Source organism: Pelecanus crispus, chromosome 1 (genome assembly GCF_030463565.1).
Source record: "Pelecanus crispus isolate bPelCri1 chromosome 1, bPelCri1.pri, whole genome shotgun sequence".
In the NCBI taxonomy this organism is placed as follows: Eukaryota; Metazoa; Chordata; class Aves; order Pelecaniformes; family Pelecanidae; genus Pelecanus; species Pelecanus crispus.
The window spans coordinates 180,739,986-180,764,214 of record NC_134643.1 but is presented as its reverse complement, the minus strand read 5'-3'; the positions used below and the strand labels follow the sequence as shown (position 1 = coordinate 180,764,214).

The following is a 24,229-nucleotide window of genomic DNA, read 5'->3' as shown; positions in this document are numbered from 1 at the left end:
AAAGAGATGGTTTGATAGATAAGGTATGAGATGGAGGAAGAGTTTCTTCCTTCAATACAGGTTTCTGGTTTTCCTCAGTTACCCTGAGCTTCCAGCAGCACGAGGGCAGCGCTCACACCGCTCAGCTTCCACAGGCTGAAGGTGAGGCTTTTCCAGTAGCTGAGGGTGCAGCAGTTACCACACAGCAACACTAATTTTGGAGACCAAGGTACTCCCTCAGTTTCCCTATTTGCCCCACTGCCTCCCAATGAGGGTATCCAGTACCTTGCCGTTGAAGTTACCCAAGGCATCAGCCAGGGTAAGAGGTCTACAGAACATTCATTCTCCAGCTGAAGTATTAAAAGACAGGAGCTGCACTTGGATTTAAGAAGCGTAGTGAAATACACAGGGTTGATGGTTAGATTTTGAGCACATTTTTATTTTTAGATTGAGGAAACATGACGCAGGGGTCCGTACGACACGGTAAAGATGAGACCACACATATTAGATGTAAAGCTGATTTTTCCTGTTAGGGACACAAAGTTCATTTGAACATCATCTAGTGCAGCGTTCATCTCACCCCCCAAAAAGAGCATCAAAACAAATACCTGTGTTTTGCAAAAGGCACAGACTTCTTGTTCTTATCAGGGCACAATGGAAGCAGTTGTTCTCCATCTATGAATTCTTTACTGACTTAGAGGCTGGTTAGCCCAGATAAACTCTCCTCCATACATTCTTCCCTGACAACTGAACTCAGATAAGGTTCGCCAGCTAAAATCTGACCAGATTAAGATGTTCGGGGCATTCGTGACAAGAGTGCTTTCCTTGGCCCAGCAGAGCCCAACCTTTTTTTTTTTCTACCCCACCCCCCCCCTCCCCCCCGTGCTTATGAGAATGATGAGAAGTTCTTTTACTTCCTCAAGGTCAGGCTTGAAGTGGTGGGTAGCAGTGAACTAAATGTTTTACTTGGGAGGAGAGATACTCTGAATTCAAAATTAGACTGAGCCTTTAACTGAAGCTGGACCGTAATGAATACGTTTATCTGTACCTCATATGAAGAACGAGTTTTTTCAGAGCTTCAGTTTAGGCACTTTTTGCCTAGAGCAAACTGATAAGTGAATTTTAAAAAATAAATATAGAGATACACCAATGTGCTAAAGATAAACAAAATACTGAGAACAAGAAATGCATAATGGGAATAGTCTTATGCACACTGAAAACCCTGAATGCTGCGAATGCTTCAAATCCTTTATGCTGTATGAAACAGTAACAATGTCCAACCCATAATAGCAGTATCTATACTGATAAATGATTTTTAAAAGCTGAACTGATCAAGTACCTCCCGCTATTAGCCAATAACCTTCATTTTTAAGCCATTCCACCAGCACCAGGCTCTACCCAAGTTAAAACATCGCAATTTCACGTTTGGTGCATCTCTTTCAGGTTATGAAGCTCTTCATACAAAAATGGGGAGCTTATTCATTTCAAGTTCCTTTCTCGGGATACATTACTATGATTACATTAACACTGTATTATTACTCATTGATAATGCTACCCCAAAAAATAATCCTATGACTGTAGACCAAAGAGAATTATGTTATGGGTTGTACCTTGAGTTTGAGCTGTGCAGTCTCCTGTTGTTCCTGCAGACAGCAGTAACTGTTGGTTCGTTACACTCAGAAAAGAAGGAATATATTGTGTGGAGTTTGTTTTTCCTCCAGGTCTGTAAGGAAAGGGATCAGTCTTTACATTTCTTCAGTGTAAACTTGCAAGTCATCTGCTCAGGGGCTTTTCTGTCAGGTTTTATAGGAGCAAACAGAAGCCGGGAGGAGAAACCATTTCCACTTACAGTGTCGCTAAGTCATAGGTGAACACATCCGATCAATGGAATATACTGAAGAAGGAAACATGATGTAGATCAAGCTTCCCTCCTTGAAATTACTGTCTTTGAAACTATGTGAAACAAAAGACCTCACTGCTGAGGATGCCTTGGCTCCTGCAAATGTCTGGGGCAATCAGCAGGGCGTCAAAATAAATAATGATACTCTCACACCATTGTTTTTGCTCAGTCATGCCAGGACCATCTTACTGTTTCATGTCAGATGACGCAATAAATCTTAAAAGATCTGTGCCACTGCACTTTTTTTTTTTTTTTTTTGCATGACATGCTCCCAAGATTTCTAGCATGCAGATGCATCACCATCATAAAGAAAGGCCTTGATCCTGTGAGTCCTTGTGTGGCTCAAAAGGTTGATGTACTTCATTACCAGAAACAATGCAGGCTACACAGAGGCACTATAAAGGATGAGCCTTAGACATAGCACTCAACGGTGTTTGAAAATTGCTGTTCTTTTGCATGCACGATCCCTCATGCTCAGAAAAACAGGTTTAAAAACAAAACAAAAAAAACCCCAGCAGCAGATTCCATCAGAAAAAACAGGGTTGCAGGGAAATCTCCGTATCAGCCTAGCCAGGGCAGGCTGCGCTGTCGTGTGGCTCTGTTATTTCATGTAATGTCACTTAGCCATCCTTTGCAGGAGTCAAGATGCCTGCCTTGTTCAGTCATTTAGCACCTGCAAACTGCGTGGTGAAGCCTAAACCACGTTTCATCCACGTGGCATGACTAAAAGCACGACCCATGAGTTAGGGTAGCACATATCCAAGCATTTATTGCCACTCTTCCCCGTCCCTGCACATCCCTTCTGCTTCGAATCTGCTTTGGCATTTGCTTGACTCCTCAGAAAGCCAAAATTATTGCCTTTTTTTTCCCCCCAGGCTACTTTTATGCCAGACTGGCAAGCTGAACGGGCTCACTGAGCGATCCTATGGGTACCAGTGTCAGCTCAGGGACGGTGGTTGAGGAGTTGGGGAAGGAAGGGGGTGGGAAGAGCAAAGGAATGGGACAGCCTCTTCCAACGCCTGACCTAGCCTCCACTACAACTAATGGTAAGATTATTACTACAAGGAGTATTAAATCTTGTTAAGACCAGTGAGCACTCATCCTTCTGGTAGCGCAAGTCTAGAGAAGCGACCACACTCTTGCACTTGGCCAGTTCGCTAAAGCAACGCCTTACCCTGCCAGAAAAAGCAGAGGTCATTATTTAAAATATCAGCACAGACAGGTGGAAGAATCTTGTCAGCTGCTGCCCCGAGGTTTGCGTGTCTGCAAGAGAAGCAACAGAAGGAGCGGGGAATTGAGAGGAGGCAGCAGAGGAGCACAAGCCACCTGGGCAAAGGCAGGGGCCCGGCAGTGCACGGCAGAGCTACCTGGCCACGCCGGGGCCCGGCAGCAGCCTGGCTGCAGCAGTGCAGAACTCAGCAGGGGCTGATTTATCCAGAGATACTCACTACTAACGCCATTTGGCTGTTTCCCATCCCAGGGGTGGATCATAGCTTAAGTGCACAAACCCCAAGTTTGGGAGTACTGCTTTGAACACAGCCCACGGTCCAAGCTGAACACTGCTTTAAGGGCACTGGAGGTAAAGCAATGCAACTGCCTTGCACTGCTGATTCCTCCTGCAACGCATGAGCACAACAAAAATTCAGCATTTCAAGTAAAGCTTCACTGACTTCTTTTCCTCCTCCTTTTTTGAAGTCAGAAGGTTTTACAGAGCTACAGACCAAAAGCAAATAGCACACATCCAACTTCCAGGACACCTGGCTAATCAGGGTTTAGAAATAAGCATTTGTAAGAAATGCCAGTGTCAAAAGTTGTTCTCCTCAGTGTTTTCACATTGTGTTAGAAGAGACAAGGAAGACAAAAAGTAAATATGCTAGTCAGTGATTTAAAGGGAAGACTCAAACCAGTTACTAGGGAAGACAAGACTTGTGAAACCCTCATCTGGCTTTGGCAGCTGCTCGAGGAATGACCCACGCAGGGCTCGGGCCAGCCGGCGGCTGTGGGCTCGGCGCTGGCACCCACCACCGCACCGCGGGCGAGCACCTCCCAGGTCAGCAGATGGGCACAGCAGGGTCTGGGACGGGACGGCAGGAAGCTCCGACAGAGAGACTGCCGGAGCAGGGTTTCATAGAGGGGGTGGCAAAGGTCAATTATCAAAAATTTAACCTTTCGGTTTTTCGCAGGGTGTATTTTGCTCTTAAAATTCCCACTCAGCAGTTATTCATTACCAGTTTCCTCCTGTTAGAGAAATTACTTGTGTTAGAGAAATTACTTGGTTGGCATGGCAACATATTCCCACCCCGAATATCTATCCCTGTGCCTGCTTTCGGTTCCCGAGGACCGCAAGCATCACCGGTCCCTCTTCACCCTTTCATGCCACTACTGTCCATACCCTACTCCTTCACATAGGCTTTTAATTAAAGTGCATCTGGCATCCATAGGTGTGCACAGTCATCTTGTCCTCTGGTGAAGACGTTCTGCAGTGGAGCTGGGGACTGAGCTGCAGTTCAGGAACACACGCTCAATGTAAAGAGCAACTCCTAAACATAAAGGAGTAGTGGCCGGGACTCAGTTACTGACCTTTGTCATGCATCTTTTAGAGGAAAAAAATTACTGTTTAGGAGAAAAAGATTTTTTCCCCTTATTTTGAGTAAGGCAAATCCATCTAATGACGCTACACAAAAAATTTTTAAACAGAAAGTTATTTTAGCATAGTGTGCACCCCAACAACATTTGCTGATGCAATCTGCACTCACCATTAACTACTGGATAACAACAAAAAATATGTACCTTTTAGAGGCTATATGGTTGTAGAAATCATTTGAATGGAATCAAAGAACATACTAAAAAAATCAGGGTACACAATCAACAATAAGCTCTGTCTCATGCACACTTCACAACATCCCTCCATTCGATATGAACAAAATTAGTCCATAAAGCATATTTAGAATTCACTTCTTCACAAAAACATCTCTTGTTGGAGGATGTATTGGAAATTGATTACTTTAATAGCAGAGTTAAAACAAAATTAAGAACAAGGATCATACCTGACGTGTAATACATTACTCTGCCTTAAAAAGCAAGGAAATTTAATCTAGTTGATTTCTTCCAATGATTTTAAAGACTTTTATACACCTCAATGGTTCTAGAGATTATGGTAGCAGTTTTTATAGATTTAAGGTTCCTGCATGGTACCCTGGCCCCAAGTTGGTGCCATGGGTAAGTAACAGAACTCCTTCTGTTCTTAAAAACTAAGCAGATATTTACATTCTCTGCTGGATGCTGAATATTCAGTACCTTTCAAGAACCAGCCCACAGCATGCTTTCCACTGTGGACCAGGTATTTCATATTCTGCATATCTGGATTTACTTTATTTTGAACACCTTTTGTCTCTTTTTAACTTGGGGTTTGCAGACAGGAACTTGCAAATACCAATTTACTGGAAGCTGCAAGTGTTTCTCCATAATCCATTTAAAGCTACCAAATTTCTAGATAAGACAGCTATTTTATTGTTCAGCCTTCAATAAATATTTGATCCTTTTCTGACAACAGTAAGGTCCCAGTCTTGGCAGTGAAAGTGGGATGAAACTCAAGGAGTACTCTTGGGTAGGCTAGAAGCATTTATGGAATTTTAAACCAGCATAACCAAATTAATGCTTGTGTATTCAATACTAACAACATGTATATTTATTTTATGCTAACAGCTGTCTTAAAATTACCACTTTATCCCATCAATACTCTGAATGGTTATTCAGGGAAAAAAAAAATTAAGTGTATTTCATGTTCCAGACAAGTCATTCAGCCTCACTCCATTCATGAAAACTCACATGTATAGCAACAAAGGAAACAAACTCAAGTTGCAATGAGCCAAACTATGAACTGTTTTTCAAGAGCAGAGGTAAGTAAGATTTACCTTTCCCCTCCGGATTTTTTTAGTTTATTCTGTGAAAATGAATACTATTCAGAAGCCAATCAGAATACTTCTGGTTTCTATTCCATTTGGTTTCTACTTCCAATCTGCTATTTTTGAAGGTTTTTATCATTGAAATCTATGTCTTCTGTGCCACATTTGCAAAGCATGTTTTAACTTGTGGACCACACAGAACTGTGGATGTTGCAGATCTAACACTTTAATCAGTTTATACCTACACCCTGTGAAATAACCTGAATTCAGAAAGAAAACGTCTTTAAGGTGTTTTAGGGTTTTTTCCTCTTTTTCTGGTTTAGAGCACATCCCTGCACATGTCTGAACGGGCACAACCGCAGAAGAGTTAACAGTGGATGGGAGCTTCCCAAACCAATGTTCTGCCACAAAAACCACAGGCCAGACCACTACTACTTCCACAGGGGGCTTTTTTTGTTGAAAGCTGCTAATGACATTAGTACTTGATCTGCTTCTTATTCAACAATACAACAACGTATTAGTGTACAAGCCCCAAGTACTCTATTGAACATAAGGTTTATAGTCCCATGAAATTATTACACAGCATTGTTCCACAATACCCAGTAGCCAAAGGAAAAAAAAATCTCTTGCATGTCACAATGCTCTCGACACCATCGCTTCTGCCCTCCCCAGAAACTTCACCACATGGACTCCCTAAAAATCCACAACTCTGTTCTGCTATGACTAATGGGAAAACAAATCAAGAGTCTATCACAGGAAATGCTCTCTTTGCCACTGCCATCTATATCATTAAATCTTAAGCTCTTATTGTGGTCTCAGGATGGCAGTAGACAGGTGCAAGGCAGTTTAAGGTTTTACACAGGTCAAAAACAACACTACAACCCAACCTGTGGTTATCAGCAAAATCTCTGTGGAGCTCAAAGAGCAGTGACAACTTGCAATACTAAAGGTCAGTATCTGCTCATGTGGTCTCCAGTCTGCACATTGACAGATACTGCAGAGTGTACCAGGGTAGTACTGCTGTATGCTTGCTTTTCGCTTTTGTTTTTTGTTGGCACATGCTATGAGCTGCCATTGTATGGGTAAGAAGAACCTTTCATCTGATCCACTGTGGTCCCTCTGGTGTTCTCAAAGTCCCACAGGGACAAAACCAAAATGACCACTGTTTGTGTGGGAGGAAGAACAGGTTGAGCCTATGGTAATCGGTGGTAGCTTTGGTGTAATGACCTTTAAGTAACAGACTTTGAGACCTTGAGGAGAGCGAGGAAAGACAGACAGTAACACAGACCCAGTCCAGATCGATCTAGACCCTCGACTATAGGAGAGCAGAAGTTTTCAGGGAACTAGGTAGCATCCCATGGGAAGTAGCTCTAAGGGCCAAAGAGCACAGGAAAACTGGAAGATCTTGAAGAACAACATGAAAGCGCAAGACTAGTGCATCCCACTACTTAGAAAACCAAGAAGTATCAGCAGACTAGTTTGGCAGATGTGGAACACATGATGGAGCTCCAGTGCAAAAAGGCAGGATAGCAGGGGGAGCAAGCAGGGATGAGCTACAAAGTATGAACACAGAACTATCATACAGGCACAGAGGGGTGGTGTCAGGAAAGCCAAAGCTCAGCTGGGGTTCAGACCTGCAGGGAATAACAAAGGCAACAACAAGAGCTTCTACCACTACAACAACAGTAAAAGGCTGGACAAGGAGAATGTGGGTGGGTGGCAGAATGAGGTGGGTGAATCATTGACAGTGAACACTGGTAAGGCTGTACTCCATTGCCTTCTCTGCCTCAGCCTTCACCAGCAAAGCCTTCATGCTTAGGGTTCAAGGCGAAGAACCACCAGTCATGAATGAGGACCAAATCCCAGGGATTACCCGAGAGCACTCAACCCAAACAAGCCCATGGGACCCACCTGCCTGCATCCATGGGTGCTGAGAGAGCTGGCTGATGTCCTTGCAGAACTCTACAGATCCTCTACAATGCTTGGAAGGTCCTGGAGACCATGGGAGATCCCTGATGACTAGAAGAAAGCAAATGGTGCACTCCTTTTCAGAGAAGTCCAGAAGGATGATCTGGGGTACTACAGACCAGTCAGCCCCACTTTGGTCCACGGAAGGATCACAGAGTGAGTCCCCTGGGAGCAGAGTTCTGGGCACCATGAAGGAGGAAAAGGTGACTGGGAACAGTCAGCGAGGATTCACCCAGGGTGAAGCATTTGATATCGCTAATGGTACCCAATCCTACCTTTCCTTCCTCAGTCAACAGTTGTCCCTCCTCACCAAGAATTCCCTGTTCCACAGCGCAAAACAGAAGCCCACAATTGATCTTTTATCAGTGTACACCTTCCTGTTCACAAACAGCTCTTCAGTGTTAAAAAAGCAAAACCACCAGAGAAATCCAGCAAAGGGGACAAGAAAACATTCACAGCCACCAGGCACCCAGTAATTGAGAACTACCAAGACAGAATACGACCAGGCTGTGTCCAAATCATCTATCTGGCAAAAAGCTATCAAAGAAAGTGGCAAATATCGTGGAAGAGCTCTTACAGTATAAAAAACATAACCAAGTGTATCTGTAACCCAGACAGGAGGGGGTGATGCTGCTGTCTTCCAAGGACAAACTGACACGACTGCTAATGAATTTCCAGTAACTCACCTACTGCCATGACATAAGCTCCACACACAGCATCACAGATGAAGATCAAAGCCAAAGTCAGTGCCTCGGTATGAATATTGATCTCTAGTGTAAACTATGAAAGTAGGAAATGGGCTACAAACACTGCCAGAGCAGCCTAAGGAGGGGGGATGCAGGTGACACCTCTGTGGCTAGTGTCCCCCCGTGGAACAAGGGGAATGGAGCCATTTGGAAGAGACAGGGCTGGGGAGGCTGATCTGACACGAGCCTTTCCGTGAACAAGCCTCTCTTGGGAAGACCTGCTGTCCCCCCTCCGTTGCATCCCCAGCGCCTCTCCTCCCCTGCCAGCCCCTCGCTCCCAGCCCACCCCAATGAGCTGGGGCTCCGTGGCAGGGGTGGCCCGCGTGGAGCTGCCACGGGCCGCGCCGTCCTCCTCTGCCTCAGCTCCGTCCTTGGGCAATGGCAAGCACAGGCAACAACGTCTGCAAGCAGGGGAGGTCGACACCGCCTTTCATTGCTGTTGGCTTTCTTGCCTGTGGTTCCTGTGATTTTCTGGTGTGTTGAAGTGATGCAACCAAGCAACAACAACATTTGTAAAAGGATGTCTGTGAAAGCAGATGCCCCCTAAATAACAGTTTATTAAATACTCATCCTCCCAGTGTGAAACAAAGGGAGGGGAGAGGGATGAAGAAAGGGAATTTTTTTTTAAAAAAAAAAAAACCCAAACCAAAAAACACAAAACACCAAGAAAACAGGATCCTTAAAGTAATTTATGTAAGGTCTCATCTCCACAGGGAGAAATAAGGGAAAAAAGCCAATAATGCTAAAAAATATACAGCTCTTTCGGTACTTCCCAGTAGGGTACAGAACAAGAGTAAAATATACATTAAAAAGACCATTTATAAGGCAACCTCAAATCGAAAACAAGAGTTAAGAGAACATCAACAAGCAAGTGAAAACTAGAAGTAATCCCTTCCCATAACAAACAACAAAGATTAAAATAATTTTGGTACTATCATAACATAGCCGCATTTGTCTCATGCTGCTGAAGTGTTCTGTGATACTGTAAATTATTGAGTTATATTGGCTTATGCTTATTTTTCTTAGGCCAGCCAGTATATAATAAAAATGTAATAACAATGCACACTTACACAATAGTTCTCACTTCATGTATCTCAGTGTCCTTAAAGAAATAAAGTATAGCAATTATCCAAGTGAGAACCAGGAATATAGAAAGATTTCACTTCATCCTGAGCCAAAACAAAGGGAAAGGACGAGAGCCCAGTCATTTCCATTTCTCTTCCACTCTGAAGACACCAACATGCCCTGTTGAACAAATACAGACCATCATAATGAACTGACTACTCTAATGAGCATTTAAAAAAAAATAAAAATCCATTAAACTCACCAGTGAGTAGAACAAGATGAAACATAATGATTAACTTCTCTCCTATCGAAATAATTTAAGATTTTGTGATTCACAATTATTGCACTGAGACATTTCAATGGAAAACATTTTAAATAAGGAACTCTGAACCATGAAGAAGTTACCATGCATCAGCAGGTCTGCACTACCCATCTATATATATAATCACACGTGGAGGTAAATGTGAGGTAATTCAAGGTAGCCTTCTTGTTAATAAAAGCGGGATTACCTAGCTCACCTTCACTGGTTTCTCCTCAGGAACAGAGGGACTACATTCGCTTGGAACCTACTGAATTCCACTGCAGTTCCAACCTGAATTAAACTTCAGATGCCCTACCAGGTAAGTCACCAGATCAGAAGAGTAACTGCTTTTTAGATGCCAATAATTGTTTTGTGTGAAGTCCAAAACTCACATTATTGTATCTTAGAATTGCATTGCACTGTGACATGAAACAAGAGAGACAGACCTGTGTTGAGTTTCAATGCAGAAGTGCAACAGGATTTTAGACTACAGTGTTGTATACCAGCTGATACAGGGCATGCTCTGCGCTCCTGTGACTATAGTGTTAATACCTTTCTGGCAGGATGCAAAGAGCAAAAATCCGTACCTCACGGGTTCCTCAAGTAGGATTGTAAACTAGGTCAAAATTACAGTTAAGCTGTGGATATTGGATTCCCAAAAGAAACAGAACATCGAGCACACACAAAAGCATTGGAACTGGGGTCATCAGTGTAGATATTTGTATGGTTAGACACTTTTCTTACACTTTTTTTTTTTCACATTTTCAACTATTTTTTAACACAGTGAAGGGAACATTGTCCTTTCACATCTCTATAAAACAAACAATTTGCAACCCAAAATGTGGATTTAGAAATTCACAGTAACCAACAGACATACAGCTTATATGTACCATGCTTGGGTTTTTTTATGGCTAGAGTTTCTCAGCTGAATAAATCTTCCATGAGATTCCCATCATAAGCTCTGGTAACAGAGCAAGCTGAGAGGTCGTACATCATCAACAAAGCGGACTGGCTTCAAGGTGAGCTCACGAAATAATTGACCAGGGAGAGAAGGCAACCAAAGTATAATCTAGCAACGCACTTCAGCACTATGCTTGAATCAAAGGGCTGACTTTCCTTCTCCCAAAGCCAACATTATTTTTTTCAGTCCATATAAGCACACAAAACTGTTACTAATTCACATATTTAACACATGATACATTGTGTAACTATGATTTTTCTACGGAACTGTAACAACATTAAGTTATGCTGATTTCTTGGTAATATCATCCATTCTCTTTGAAACTCTTTGCAGTCTTGCAGAGAAAATATTATCCTTGTCCTCTACCAAATACGTCCTCATAAAATCTAGTTTTTTAGTAAGCGAAATAATCTTCTTGCTGCCCTTCTACCATTATAGATACGAGAAACCTCTTTCTGGCACGGCACTTGGCTAAACACAAGCTGTTTGGAGCAGAGATCTTTCTCTGCTTCACTCCTTTTAGACTTGCTACTACATTCCTAATATGCACCATCATTATTATCTGAAGATGCCCATCAAAACAGTGTCTAAATACAACTTCTGATTAATTACATCAAGATATCCAGGGACCACCCTTTATTTGTATAGTGCCTAGGACAATGAAGTCCTCAACCCACAACTGAAAATCTCCCTGTTCCTACCATACATACAACAAATGATACCAGACGGAATAAGGACTACATTCCCTGCAGTGCTCTGTAACAGCCAACTTAACTGCCTAGGAAAGGAAAGCAATGGCAGACAGCGGTCAGTAAATTAAGTCTCCGAGGATCTGGGATCCTTCTCTTTGTGAGAATTTCAGACAGCATCATACATCTTACAACCCCACCTGCATTTTCTATCTGTAAACTCAGTTAACTTGGCAAGATGACTGCTTGGCAAGCGTGACAGTCAGTGTGCTGACTCAGCTGGTTAAGCTATCATTTCCTAGTAGTCTTAAATCTATTACCTTTCTATTGCACTTTCGTGTCTGATCCCTGGGGAAAAGAAATCCCAAATAAATAAACCACACCTACAACCAGGGTGCAAAAACCCCTTAGCTCTCCATTCTGCACAAGGCCTGACTTCAAAAGGAGTAAGGAACACGTGCAACACTCTAAATACTCAAGAATTTACAAGACGGCAGTGCAGAGACATGCCCAAAGCAGGTAGTTTGGGTCCCACAAGCAGTAAAGGTGTCTCAGGATGTAGTTTCAGATACAGTTAACCATCTCTAACTACAGGCTTTTGTCAAAAGCAGCACCCATGATCTTCTTCCCACCCTTCCCCTCTCCACAGGATAGAAGATATCTATGATTTCCTAACAGTGTGACTGCAGGACATACAGAGCCATTCCTTCTCTCCTGTTGGGTTGTGTTTTCTTGGATCAGTGATCGGTTGACCCAACTCTCCCCGATGTCATTCAGTCACTGGCAATAGGTACAGCAGCAATGCCAGGTTGAGAGCAAAGTTGTAGGAGTTGGCTTTGTTCTTCATGCGAGCTTCCACTAAACATGAAACAGCACCCACAGTATTCATCAGCTTGTGATGCTTCACTTGGCTTGCTTAATCCAACTGATGTAGCTGTGGTGAACCCTTCTGAGATGTGTCTTGCACCCTTCTGAGTTGCAAGCACATCCTTCAGCAGTGCTCAGGGAACTAGCTGTATCTCCTTAGGTACATCTCACATGGCTTGGTGTCATGCCCTGTAGCTTATGTCCTTACTTAAGGATAATCTGATCCTTTCGGATCAGATCTTGATCTCTTTCTGAAGAATGTCATATATTTATGGCACTGTAAAGCAACTAATGAATTGTATCGGCTGTATTTCTAACACCTCAATAACACTCCTCAAGTACTATCTATTGCAAGATGAAGAAAACCAACAGAAAGTAAGAAGGGCTAGTTTATTTGCAGAAGAGATTGATAAATGTGCACTGTCCAGATGCCGTTTGTTTCCCCAAATCAGTTGTGCTAAACACTAATTCAGAAAAAAAATTATCTGAATGAAGCAGAGATTCATAAATTACAACAGCAAATACTAGCAGTGCTAATAATACAAAGAACATACATAAGCTGAATGAATCAACATAATTCCCCATACAGTCAAGGAGCAAGCTTTGCTATTCAGACTATTCTCAACTGAATTTCAGTATGTATTTTTGGAAATCTTTGAAAATAAAAGATTTCTGTCACTATTACCCAGGCTGAGGCAGAACATGTTATGTATATAATAACATAAGCATGGATAGCATTCTTCAGACACGAGACAAGAAGATAATTTGGCTGGAGACGAAAGACACAGAGAACAATATTGGCTTGTTAAAGGGTTTTGTTATTTTAGTCATTCTTTTCATAATTCAGCCATCATAAGGCATGGGAATAGAGATGGATCAAGCAGAATTAGGAGGTGAATTCAGAGTAAGATATATAATCTTCAAATAATGATTTGAGGGGACAAAATGAAAGCATAGGAACAGATGAGATTGCAGATCTGGAAACAAAAAGGCTGATGAAAACTAGAGGTTCATTATTCTCTGTATTTGATGATTAATTGTGGGACTTATATCCCACATTCATATCTCCTTTTAACAAAAGCTTATGTCCCGACTCTGCAAATAACTTCAGAAAGTGTAACTTCATGTGTCTAAGTCAGACATATCTACCGGTTTTTAGAAACTGGGCCACATCCTGCAATGACCAGCAAGACTTTCAGACTTTACACTGCGGCCAGTCAACACTATCCATCCTAACTTCTTGACAGTAGCCATCAGCTAACAAAATCACTGCCCAGTCCGTATTACCATTTAAATGAATCCAGCCTCTGTGTATCTTTATGATGAGGCATATTACTTTTCAAAATAGTTTCTGGCACAGCCAAAGAATGAGTATTTTTTTTCTGCTGAAGCACGCCACCTTCACCTACGTGAGGAGGGACTACCTTCTTCACATCCTTCTCTGAAGCTGGTTACTGACATACAAAGATTTTACTGCAGACCAAAAGATCTAAAGCTGTAGGTCACTGGAGGATATTAAATGATAAGCAAATGCACATTTCTAAAGTAATTCTACCAATTTATTAGCAATGCTAGCTCCTGTTCCACAGTAGGGGAGATAATAACGAAGCCTTGTTAAAGGGCAATGCGGTATCTTTTTTGTAGTATCTTTTTTTCATTTGTCATAAAGTCATTAAAGCAGAACTGTGTCTTCTTGAAGCCTCAAACAATAGTCTGCATTAAATCTCCTGTGCAAAATTAAGGACAGTAGTTCGCTGGAAAAATAAGCATCTGTTCTTGCTAATGCTGATGGCCTTCTAAAAATCATTAAGCTATTCTAAATTGGCAACGATAAAACAAAGCAGAACTGTTTTAACTTTTTCCAAAGCAAAGAGAAAATCCATTTCCCTTGTAAATACTTCTTTGTTCCAAATTTGCCTAGTAACCTGTATCTCATAAGGCATGTCTCCCTTACAGGCTGCCTGAATCCCATCCTCCCACAAGCATCTAGCTTGAACGCAGTGTCTTTTAAACCCGGGTTGGTCAAGGTTTGTCTTCACTGCATGGATGCAGGCTGTAGCTCTTGGGTCTTGCCCACCTCTCCTCCAGTCACAGGCTCCAAGGAACTGGTGCATGGGGCACAGCTGAAACACAGGCATCAGCTCCAATTTCCTTTCGGCCTCAGCTAGAGACTGGGCTGCTTTGCAGTGCAAGTAGCTCACACAGCTTCATTCTCCCAGGGCTACCTGAAAATTTCAGCTGACTACACTTTCTTTGTTCACTTATTCCTTCTGCTGTATTGCATTTTAAACACACCTTCACTTCCTGTAGATATGTAACGCTTCTGCAGTGTAAGGACTGAGATGCTACTTAAGAATACTTCTTAAAAACTTTTCAGAGGTATCAGCCCAGTTTTGGACACAGAGCACGCAAACACAGTGCAAGACACAGAAGAATCATGAAACAAAATAAAACACCTCCTAACAAGAAAGTTAAAGATCCTGGAGGTCATGCACAGATGGTAGAAAAGAACTTCACTTTATACTTAACCTCTCCTGCAAAAAGACCGAGGACTCCAACAGCAAAACCAAAAGCAACACAGACAGGAATATAATGGATTGATTGCCTGGCTTGGTATCCAAATACAGCAGAAAATGCTAGTCTTGGCTCAATGATTTGCTCTGTCCTGGTTCTCATCTACATCATGGGTGACTTCTACTACCACCACCACTGCATGTAGTCAAGGGACAACACCTGGTGAAGACCAGGTGACCCAGAGCAGCACAGGGAAGATGAATTTCTGATGAATGAAATGCACACAGCCAGAGGGTGCCTATTTCACCATAGCTGTATGCCACAAAAGGTAAGTGAAGAACCAACTCAAGGTTAAAAGCTGGTGCTGCTTGTACAAAAACTTTTTTTTCCCCCCCCTTCCTATTGTGCTTCCATTTTGGTGGAGTAGGTGTAAAAGGAAGGGGAACATTACTTCGTTCTGAGCTTCTGTCAAGGTACTGCAGTGATCATTGTTCACTTTACCAAGGTTACTAAGCGGCGGTATTTTCTACTGCTCTAGTCAATAGGCTGGCAGGTTACTGGTTCACAAACTATAAGGAGACGCATGAATTTCAAAAAAAAAAAAAAAAAAAAAGGCTTTAAAAGTCCTAGGATAAACACATATTGGTTAATCACTAAACTCATCAAATTATGAAATAAATCGAAACCTTGGAGTAAAAATGGACTCAAATGCTGTGATCATGTCATCCGCTGAAATAATCCAACAAGCCACCATCGTACACATAACATCATTACAATTCCCATTTGAAGCACGGATGTAGGCATTTTGCTCATCAACTTGTGGTCTTGGAGCCAAACTCAGGATCACAGAGGTTCGCTCTGGTCCCCACTCTTTGCCAGTAATTCAGTGCTGGCACCAAGTGACTCCTGAGAAAATTTCCGCACCTTTGCCTCACCTACAGCAGTAACGCACAGGACACCACGGGAAGACAAAGGCAATGAGGCACACCGGCACCCAAGTGGGATTTGACCCAGCACCAGCCTGCGGTCCCTCCAAGCACACATGCTTGCCTCCAAGCAACAACCACCCAGGGTGCAATTAGACTCTCCTCTACTAGCTGCTCTCTCATCAGGCCAACACTGCAAGAGCCAGGACAGTGGGGAGGACCAGCTGGGTGTCCCACACAGCACTGCATGCGTGCATGGCCAAACAATAGCCACCGTCCCCCAGCAACGTGCTTTCTGTGAATCCCACCTTAGAGGTCAAGAACCACAAGGGACAGCTAATCAAGGCACAACTACTGAGAAAACACCTGTTCTGCCTGACATATTCACATGCCCTGCAGGAAAGCGTTCAATATCCCTACCAGAACAAGGCACATATCCTTGGAACCCACAATTAATTTAATCTTAATTTCAATAAAGTTTTGCAGTAATTTCCTTGTAAACACCCATCACCATTAACGTGGAGGACCTGCCAAGACCAGGTTGCTCAGCTATCATGTGTGGCAGCCTCCCACACTGCAACAGGAATGTGAGGAGCAACCCCCCTTGCTTCACCACGCATCATACAGCCTGGCCCCAAAAGGGCTAAACTAGATTGTCACAAAGCACCACGAGGGAATTTTTCTGTTGCTGCTGGAAAGGACTGGAACTGATACTAGATAAAATCAGATTAAAAATTTGGTGCATGCTTTCACAACAAGAACAGGTAACTACTAGCATAAGCTGTGGGAGGTTCTTCACCTCAACCGGTTTTAAAATTAAGATGATGTTTATTTGAAATACGGGCTCAGACTTAAACAGGAGACAATTCAAAGTGGTCCCACAGCCCTTCTCAGACAAAAGATAAGATATTATCCCAGCTCCTCCAAAGCCTCATTAGCGAGGCACAGCAACTCTGTGCTCTCCGGTCTGATCGCTCAGCACCCACCACCCTGGTCAAGGCCCACTCGTACTCCAGACTCTCTTGGATTCACTCCTTCACAACTGACACAGTCTTCACGATCCCCTAACCACAGATGAAACTTTCCTTTTCATAACCCTTAAGCCATATCTCACTTTTGCCCTTGCAGCAAACCTAGAGCCAATAGAAGATACCAAGCAGGAACAGCAAAAAACCCAGTGTCTTCCTACAGGTTTTGGAAAAGTTTGCCTAGTCTGGTGTTCAGCATCCTAAGTGATGAAGCTTTGGCCGCTACCTTCAGAAGACTCAAAATACCATCTTAGTTTGCAAACTTTAAAAGTAGAAATCTCATCTCCCTGTATATGCATACGCTGCGATGGAGGTGCAACTCTAGGGACTATGGGCACTATAACACCACAAACAGACACTGCAATTTCAAATTCATACTGCTTGGATCACACTTTAGTTCCCACTCCATGCTTCCCAGTTATGATATTCATCTTCCCAAAACAGCTCCACGTGCTGTTTTCGGTAATCACATCCTTCAAACACTTGTCCCTGTTATGTCTACCAACATCTACATATTCAAAACAGTCTCTGAAGCACATGCTAAACATCTGTTACAACCACCTTTCTCTTTAGAGTTTAAGCTGTTTGCTGGAAAACTGCCATCCCAATGGCTAGCTCTTCTGTTAGTGAACTGGAGAATTCATTTTGTACTTATTGATTGTTCCCTAATGAAGAGTCATAAAGGTGCCAGAGACTCTTGACCAGACACTACTTAATTAGTACCAAAGCGCATAAAATCCCAAATCAAACTGAGCTCTTTGTCCAAAGGCTCAGTCACTGGAAAAAGAAAAAGATGACATCATTTTCTGCTTACACAGAAGTCCGTAAATTTTATTAAAAAAACCCTAAGGAAATTAAAAAACTATATAAATTGTTCATTTCCTTCCAGTTCCTAAGACACCAAACAGGTCTTCCAGAATCAAATCACACTTTGCTAAATGAAGTATTCTTCATAAAGGACCCAGCAATATGCATCATACATGGGATTTATTTTAATGTTGACAGAGTCAAATACCAATAAAACATTTGTCTTCTGAACAATATAGAGAAAGGTTTATGTTACATAAAAAGACATAATGCAAAGCATCCAGAAGGTATTAAAAATTACCTCTAACAGACCTGTCTTTTCATCATTGCAGCTCAAACAATAGTCCAACTTTTATGTTCCCTCAAGCTATGCTGTATTAGAGTATTTTCTGAGGGTATTGCTCTCAAGAAGGCAGAGAGATGAGCAAGAACTCCATTAAATGTCAAGTTTCCTTTTCTCTCAAACTTAAAGCCTCAGAAACATCCTGAATAACTGATGTCTCCTTGCAAATCTTTCAAATTAAGTCATCCTGAAAGTTAATTCCCCCTCTTCCATACCATTTAAATTCTCAATTAAATAACTGAGAAAATAGCAGGAAGGAAAAAAGCCAACTAACAGAAGGAGGCAAAAGCCCATCCCTACATGGCAATAGCATTGCTGCTTCTATTATGCTCTCTGCTTGTTGAAGGCATCCATCTTCAGAGCAGTAAGGTGGCTTGGATTCTTTGGGATAACGTTAAGATGCACACAAGGAAATAAAAGACTCATGATAACACAAAATCCATTAAATACAGATGCCCTCATAGTAATCTACAGTCCCTGATATAATTATTACCACATATGTAAGAAAATACCCTTAATATGTCCAAAAATGTGGTCTTCCATTTTCCTAAAATCTGCCACTAATGCCAAACACTTGTTCCACAAAAAAATTCAAAATCCCATTCATGATTTCTGTCCTGTATTCAGCAGTTGATGTGATACCAGCTTTAACCATCCAACGCTTCTAGCTCTCTTATCGTAATGATAAACAAGTGTATTCTACCAGAAAGAGGGGTGTGCATAAACAGAAAATGGAGTAGGACAAGCATATAAAGGACAAAACAACCACAGTAAGGCAAATATCCCAAGAAGGCAGAATAGCAAAGATACATATGGGCTTCTCAGACATATGAATTTGGCTTCTTTACTGTAATACGTTATTCTTTCCTGGTTTTTTAAACTGCACTTTTTTTAATAATTGTAAAATTACACCAACAGCATCTCGGCTATTCCAGATAATTTCAATAAGTCTTCCACAGAGTTTTGTTTTGTGTTCCCAGCAGATGAGACCAGATGCTCACCAGTACATCTCCCAAGAAAATGAGCTCCAAAACAGCAGAAATGAAGAAAAATGTAGAAAAGAAAATGACAGTACAACAGGAGGGACAGCTAACCACAGAGAAGCTCAGGAAGGGTCACCAGCGCGCTGCAGAGCGAGGCTGCACGGAAACCTCTGCTTACCCCTTGCTCGGATTCCAGCAGCTCTGTTTTGACTCTGACTGCCGGCATCCCATCAAGCATTAACATTCTGTTCTCAAAGGCGCTGATGTCCTAAGACAAAAAAGGACAAGGTTAATTAAAAAAAAAAAAATCACGAAAAACACTTGGTTTAATTCACTGGTTTAGTTCTACGATATTGTAGAAGTAACTAAGTTTCTTTTAGCAGAAAGAAAGTTAACAAAGATGTAATATTAATTTCAAGGAGTAGCTATCGAGTCACTATTCCTGTTAAAATAATAAATTATACTTTCAGTTATCCTTAAAAGAGAACTGTCTTTGTAAGCAACAATGGAAAACCATCTCTGATCACTATTTTTTAATTTGAAATTAATCATGCAGGTGCACACATAAAAATTCTTTGCTTTAGAACTGGAAAGGAGAGCTATGATGTCCAATGCCTTCAGTTTTTTGGCAGTAAACTTAGGCATATTTGATTTCAATTAAAGCATTTGTACTTCTGGGTTACCTAGAGAAAGCATACACTTGAATTCAGAGAAGTTATAGTGAAGGCCTGTACACACACGCACCGTAAAATAGCACACATCAACAACAACTCAGATTTCTTATCATTCATTATCCTGTAAAGTTATCAGCATTTATCAGTGAAAATCTCCACACACTTGCCTCTGACACAAAAGAAATAAAAAAGTACGTTAAAAAGATGCACTGTCCTTGTAGTAATGGGCAATACTCGCCGAGAGCTTCGGTCTGAAGTGAGATTTGCAGAACCGTGCTTCCCTGAATCAACATCCCTGCTCTGAACGCCTCATCCCGCTGTCGCGGCAGCAGTTTATGAAGACACGCAAAACAACCTCTTGTGCCTTCAGTTCAAACACTACCTCAACCTGAGACAATTTTCTATTCCAGCCAAGGCTCAGGGCTGGTGTTTGAAAGCGAGCCCCTTCAGCTACTGTTTAGTTTGGACAACATGGAGAGAATAAAAGTCATTTTATCCCTCAAGCTAGAATCTGACCTTATGAATCCAGACACCTTGGTCAGCAGTACAGAAATACGAAGACGTCGCAACTATTTTTCAAATAGCAAAAGTACACCACGTATCGATTATAAGCGACTCATTCGCAGCCACTTACTTATCTGCAGCCCCATCTGGAAGGCAGCAATCAAGACTGGAAACTCACCTCCGCTCTGTTACCTCGCAGTCCTCAATAACTGCACTGTAATGGAAAAAACGCTTTCCCCGTGTTTCATGGGCAGCAGATCCGCTCAGTACTGCGTGGTGCCGTTATTCATAAGGAATACGTTCATAGCCCTGTTTCTTACCATGCTTCAGGAGAATTTTAAGAAAAATGGTCTGTCCTACCGGACCTTCCAAAATACATTTAAAAAAACAAAATTACTTGAAACGTTTTCTTTTTTCCAATTAATGCACCTCATCCCAGGATCTTCATTTTCAGGGATATAAATATTGCAGCCACTGTTTATTTTTGTATACTCCTTTACTTTATTGTCATTTAAATAACATGCTGAAAGGCGGGAAAACCGATAGGCCCATGGCTCACAACACGGTGCCACAGGCAGAGCAAATGACCTGCTTAAAATCCACATCACCCTCACTTTGGACTGGATGATCTTAAAGGTCTTTTCCAACCTAAACGATTCTATGATTCTATGATTTGAACCCCATGTGTTACAGCACACAGAGCTGCGGTTTGGTACTACAGGGCAGGCAGGAACTTGATGGTAAAGCAGATAAGCAAATGCAACAGCAAATGCAATCTCTATTTTTTTTCCTTACAAAATAGATTTAGATAGTCCATACAAAGCTCTAAATGCTTAAGTTACAAAATTTCAGATCGAACCAGTAATTTTCAGCAGAATGTCTCTGCATTCAAACATGTGTGAATGAAGACAAGTCAAGCTGTTGAGATGTCAGGTCCATGCTACGCTACCGCTGTGTATCTACCGTATTTTAAGCTTGACACAACAGGAAGAAGAAAAAAAAAAATGCTCTTCCTACGTCTTCTCAGCAATTTATTTCGTGCACCTTGATCTTTATTCAGCATTCGAGGCATGAGGTGGGGAAAGCACAGGAGGGACTCCGATGCCACAAAACAGCCGGATGAAATTGTCCCAGGCTTTACATCCCTCTTCCCAGCAAGGGCGCTGCACTGTTTCCTTATCAGAAGCAGAACCCGGGCGTCACGGGGCTCCAGCAGTTTGGATGCGGTTTGGGGTGGAGCAAGAGCAGGAGCCAGCCCGGCACTCCTGGCTCCCCCAGCGCCTACTCCGCAAGCAGAGGGGTCCCTCTCCCTTCCCGATTTACACGCAGCACAGTTGAGTTTTACAGCAGGATCAGGAATATACCGTCATCAAGCATCCCTCGGGCTGTTTAGCTCGTAGACAAAGAAGGATGAGCTGATATTGCTTCGTGTCCCTGAGGAGGTCTTACCCGCCCGAACGAAGGGACGAGGCTGGCTTGCGCAGGAGGCGTAGGCAGGAGGAGGGGGAAAGACAAAGCGCCGCCGAGGAAAGGCAGGTTTAATGAACTGTTAGAATCTGATTAGAGGCTAATGTCCCTTTTAGTGCTTTGTACCAATTTACAGCTGATATACTTGAACCATTTCTCCCCACTGGCTGTGATAAACTCATTAGTTTTAAAAATGCAAGCTAACCAGAGCCTTTGAAGTTTAAAACTGATAAATCGTGAAAACCTGACTAGTTCATGTACCATTTAACACATTTACATTTAACTAAATTTTCATCGCGCTCGCTTCCCCTTTTGTTCTCTAAAATCATATTTCTCAAAAGCAGCGCTCTGCCTTTTGAGTGCCGGTCTGAAGAGTGAATGCAGTGAATAGCTCTGGCTTCTGGGTCATTTATAATTCAGAGGAGCAATAATCACAGAAGTAGATTCTTTCCAAACTATTTGATCCCTTCTGCATTTATAATTGGCAGGACATTGTGCGACACATCCTGGGGGGCCCGCTGCCTGCTAACAGCCCAGCAGATCCCGCCTCTGCGCTATCCGTACGGATGACAGGTTTAGCCCCATAGTCGCCCAGAGAGCCGATCCCTCCAAACTGCGCGCTCCTGCCGTAACCAGCGTTTTGTGCTACAGTATGTTCGAAGCCATTCAGCAAATAGGATGTAATTGCCGAGGTTTGCATACGGTGGGCAGTCATCTAAGGCAAAGGGGCTTGACTTACCCCCACGGGGGCTGGGGGTGTGAGTTGAGCTCCCCTGGGAGCCCCTCTGGTCGGCCAGGCAGACGGAGCATCCACACCTGAGTGAAGCCAGGCTGCTCCAGCGCCCCACGTTAATTGATGACACTCAGGAGACCCACCAGCAGAGGCTGCCGATACAGTATTACTGAGTCGACGCCTTTTTCAGGCCGCAGTCCCCTGCTGGCTCACTCAACTCTCTTCATTGACTGCGGCAGCTAACTTCCAGCTCCCAACATTGCCCAGGCGAAGGCGACCTGAATTCATGGGACAGCCCTTCCTTCTCTACTCTCCCACCCCAACCCTCCTGGTGGATGCCACCCACCCACCTAGGTAAAGCACAGAGCAGATGCATGTCCTAAACTGGGCGTATAATCAAGCCAAACACTGCGTGACCTTATCAAAACATCTGTTCTCTTGGAGCAATAAACTAACTCATCCTAAAAGAGATCAACCTCTCTTGCTCTGTGCCATCCATTAGAGCCTTTCACTAATCACTTTTGGACGTTTACTCCCCTGAAAAATTAATTAAAACCACAAATCGTACCCAGGTCCGTATGGGCAACTGCTATTAGAGCAGTCGTTAGAGAAGACAGGTAAGCTTTCGGGCTTACAACCTCTTCTTCTGAGGCGCTATGGCAATCGTCTAACAAGAAGACTCTCCCCGCTCCTAAAAGGCCTGCGCTTTCAGTACAGCACCCGCTGCAACAACAACTGGCGTTTTCATCATGCGGATGACTTTCCGTTGCAAGTTTTAATCAAATTATCTTTGGCTACTTTAGAGGAAGAGAAAACAAAACAAAAACTCATTTCTAATCCTGGTACACCACCACCCGCCCCCCACCCCCAGCATCCTGTAGTGCTTATTTAATTATGAATTACACTATTATGAAATTTGGCTCCATCCATGAGAAGGGCTGTGGTTTTGTAGCCAAGTTTTCAATTTGGCCAAGCCATATGTTTGAGAATCACGCGGCAAACTTTTAACAACAGGGGAGCTGGTGCCACAACCGACCTCCTGTCCTGAGACACCACCAAAGACACCCCTAACCCCCCTCTATAATTTCTTCTAAGCACAAGATGACAGAAACTGCACATGCCCATCCCACACCACAGCTGTTGTCTCTCCCACTCTCCAAGATTGTCACATCTAGCTGCTCAGTACTAAAGCATCAGAAATGAAACGATGCTCTCCCAGACCTGGCCAGACTGTGATGGGCACAACCCCACGCAACCCCAGGAAGGGGAGCTTAGGCTTCAGAGCACCCGGAACCTAGATCTCGCATCTCCTGCATGGATCAACAAACATCTACCTCCCTGTGCGAGACGGTCTCCTCTTGTTTCATCTCGTGAACGCAAGATACACACAGGAGCAAGGTGGATGACGCTAGTTACTGCTGTCACTCGTGAAGGTAATGGGCTTACTTAGTCATGCTGAAGAGCTGCACGCTGGCAAGACAAAGCCACTGATGGTTTGGAACTTTTCCATGAGACTCCAAAAATGTTCCGCTGACAATTCAAGGCTTCATAACTCTGGTGGGTTGACCTTAGCCAGCTGCCAGATGCCCACCCTCCAGCCACTCTCACACTCCTCTTCCTCAACAGGACAGGGGAAGAAAATAAGATGGAAAAGCTCATGCGTTGAGATAAAGACAAGAAGATCACTTATGAGTGATCATAAGTCATAGTGTCACAGGCAAAACACACTTGATTTGGGGAAAATTTAATTTATTGGCAATTAAAATAGAGTTGGATGGTGAGAAACAAAGACAGAAACTAGAACACCCACCCCTACCTTCTTCCCAGGCCCAACTTCATTCCAACTCTTCCTTTACTTCTCTGTACAAA

At 42.9% G+C, this 24,229-nt stretch overlaps 1 protein-coding gene across 2 annotated transcripts in view; it reads right to left on the bottom strand.

Moving 5' to 3' along the window:
- Positions 1-19,244, bottom strand: part of KLF12 (KLF transcription factor 12) — a 142,704-nt gene extending 123,460 nt beyond the window's left edge. The window contains exon 1 of one of the 2 annotated variants that reach the window (XM_075722236.1): positions 19,161-19,244. In XM_075722236.1, the coding sequence (XP_075578351.1) occupies positions 19,161-19,226 (66 nt within the window). In that variant the 5' untranslated portion in view covers positions 19,227-19,244. The remainder of the gene's footprint in view (positions 1-19,160) is intronic. The other variant, XM_075722228.1, reaches the window with a different exon arrangement.
- Between the last annotated feature and the right edge of the window lie 4,985 nt (positions 19,245-24,229).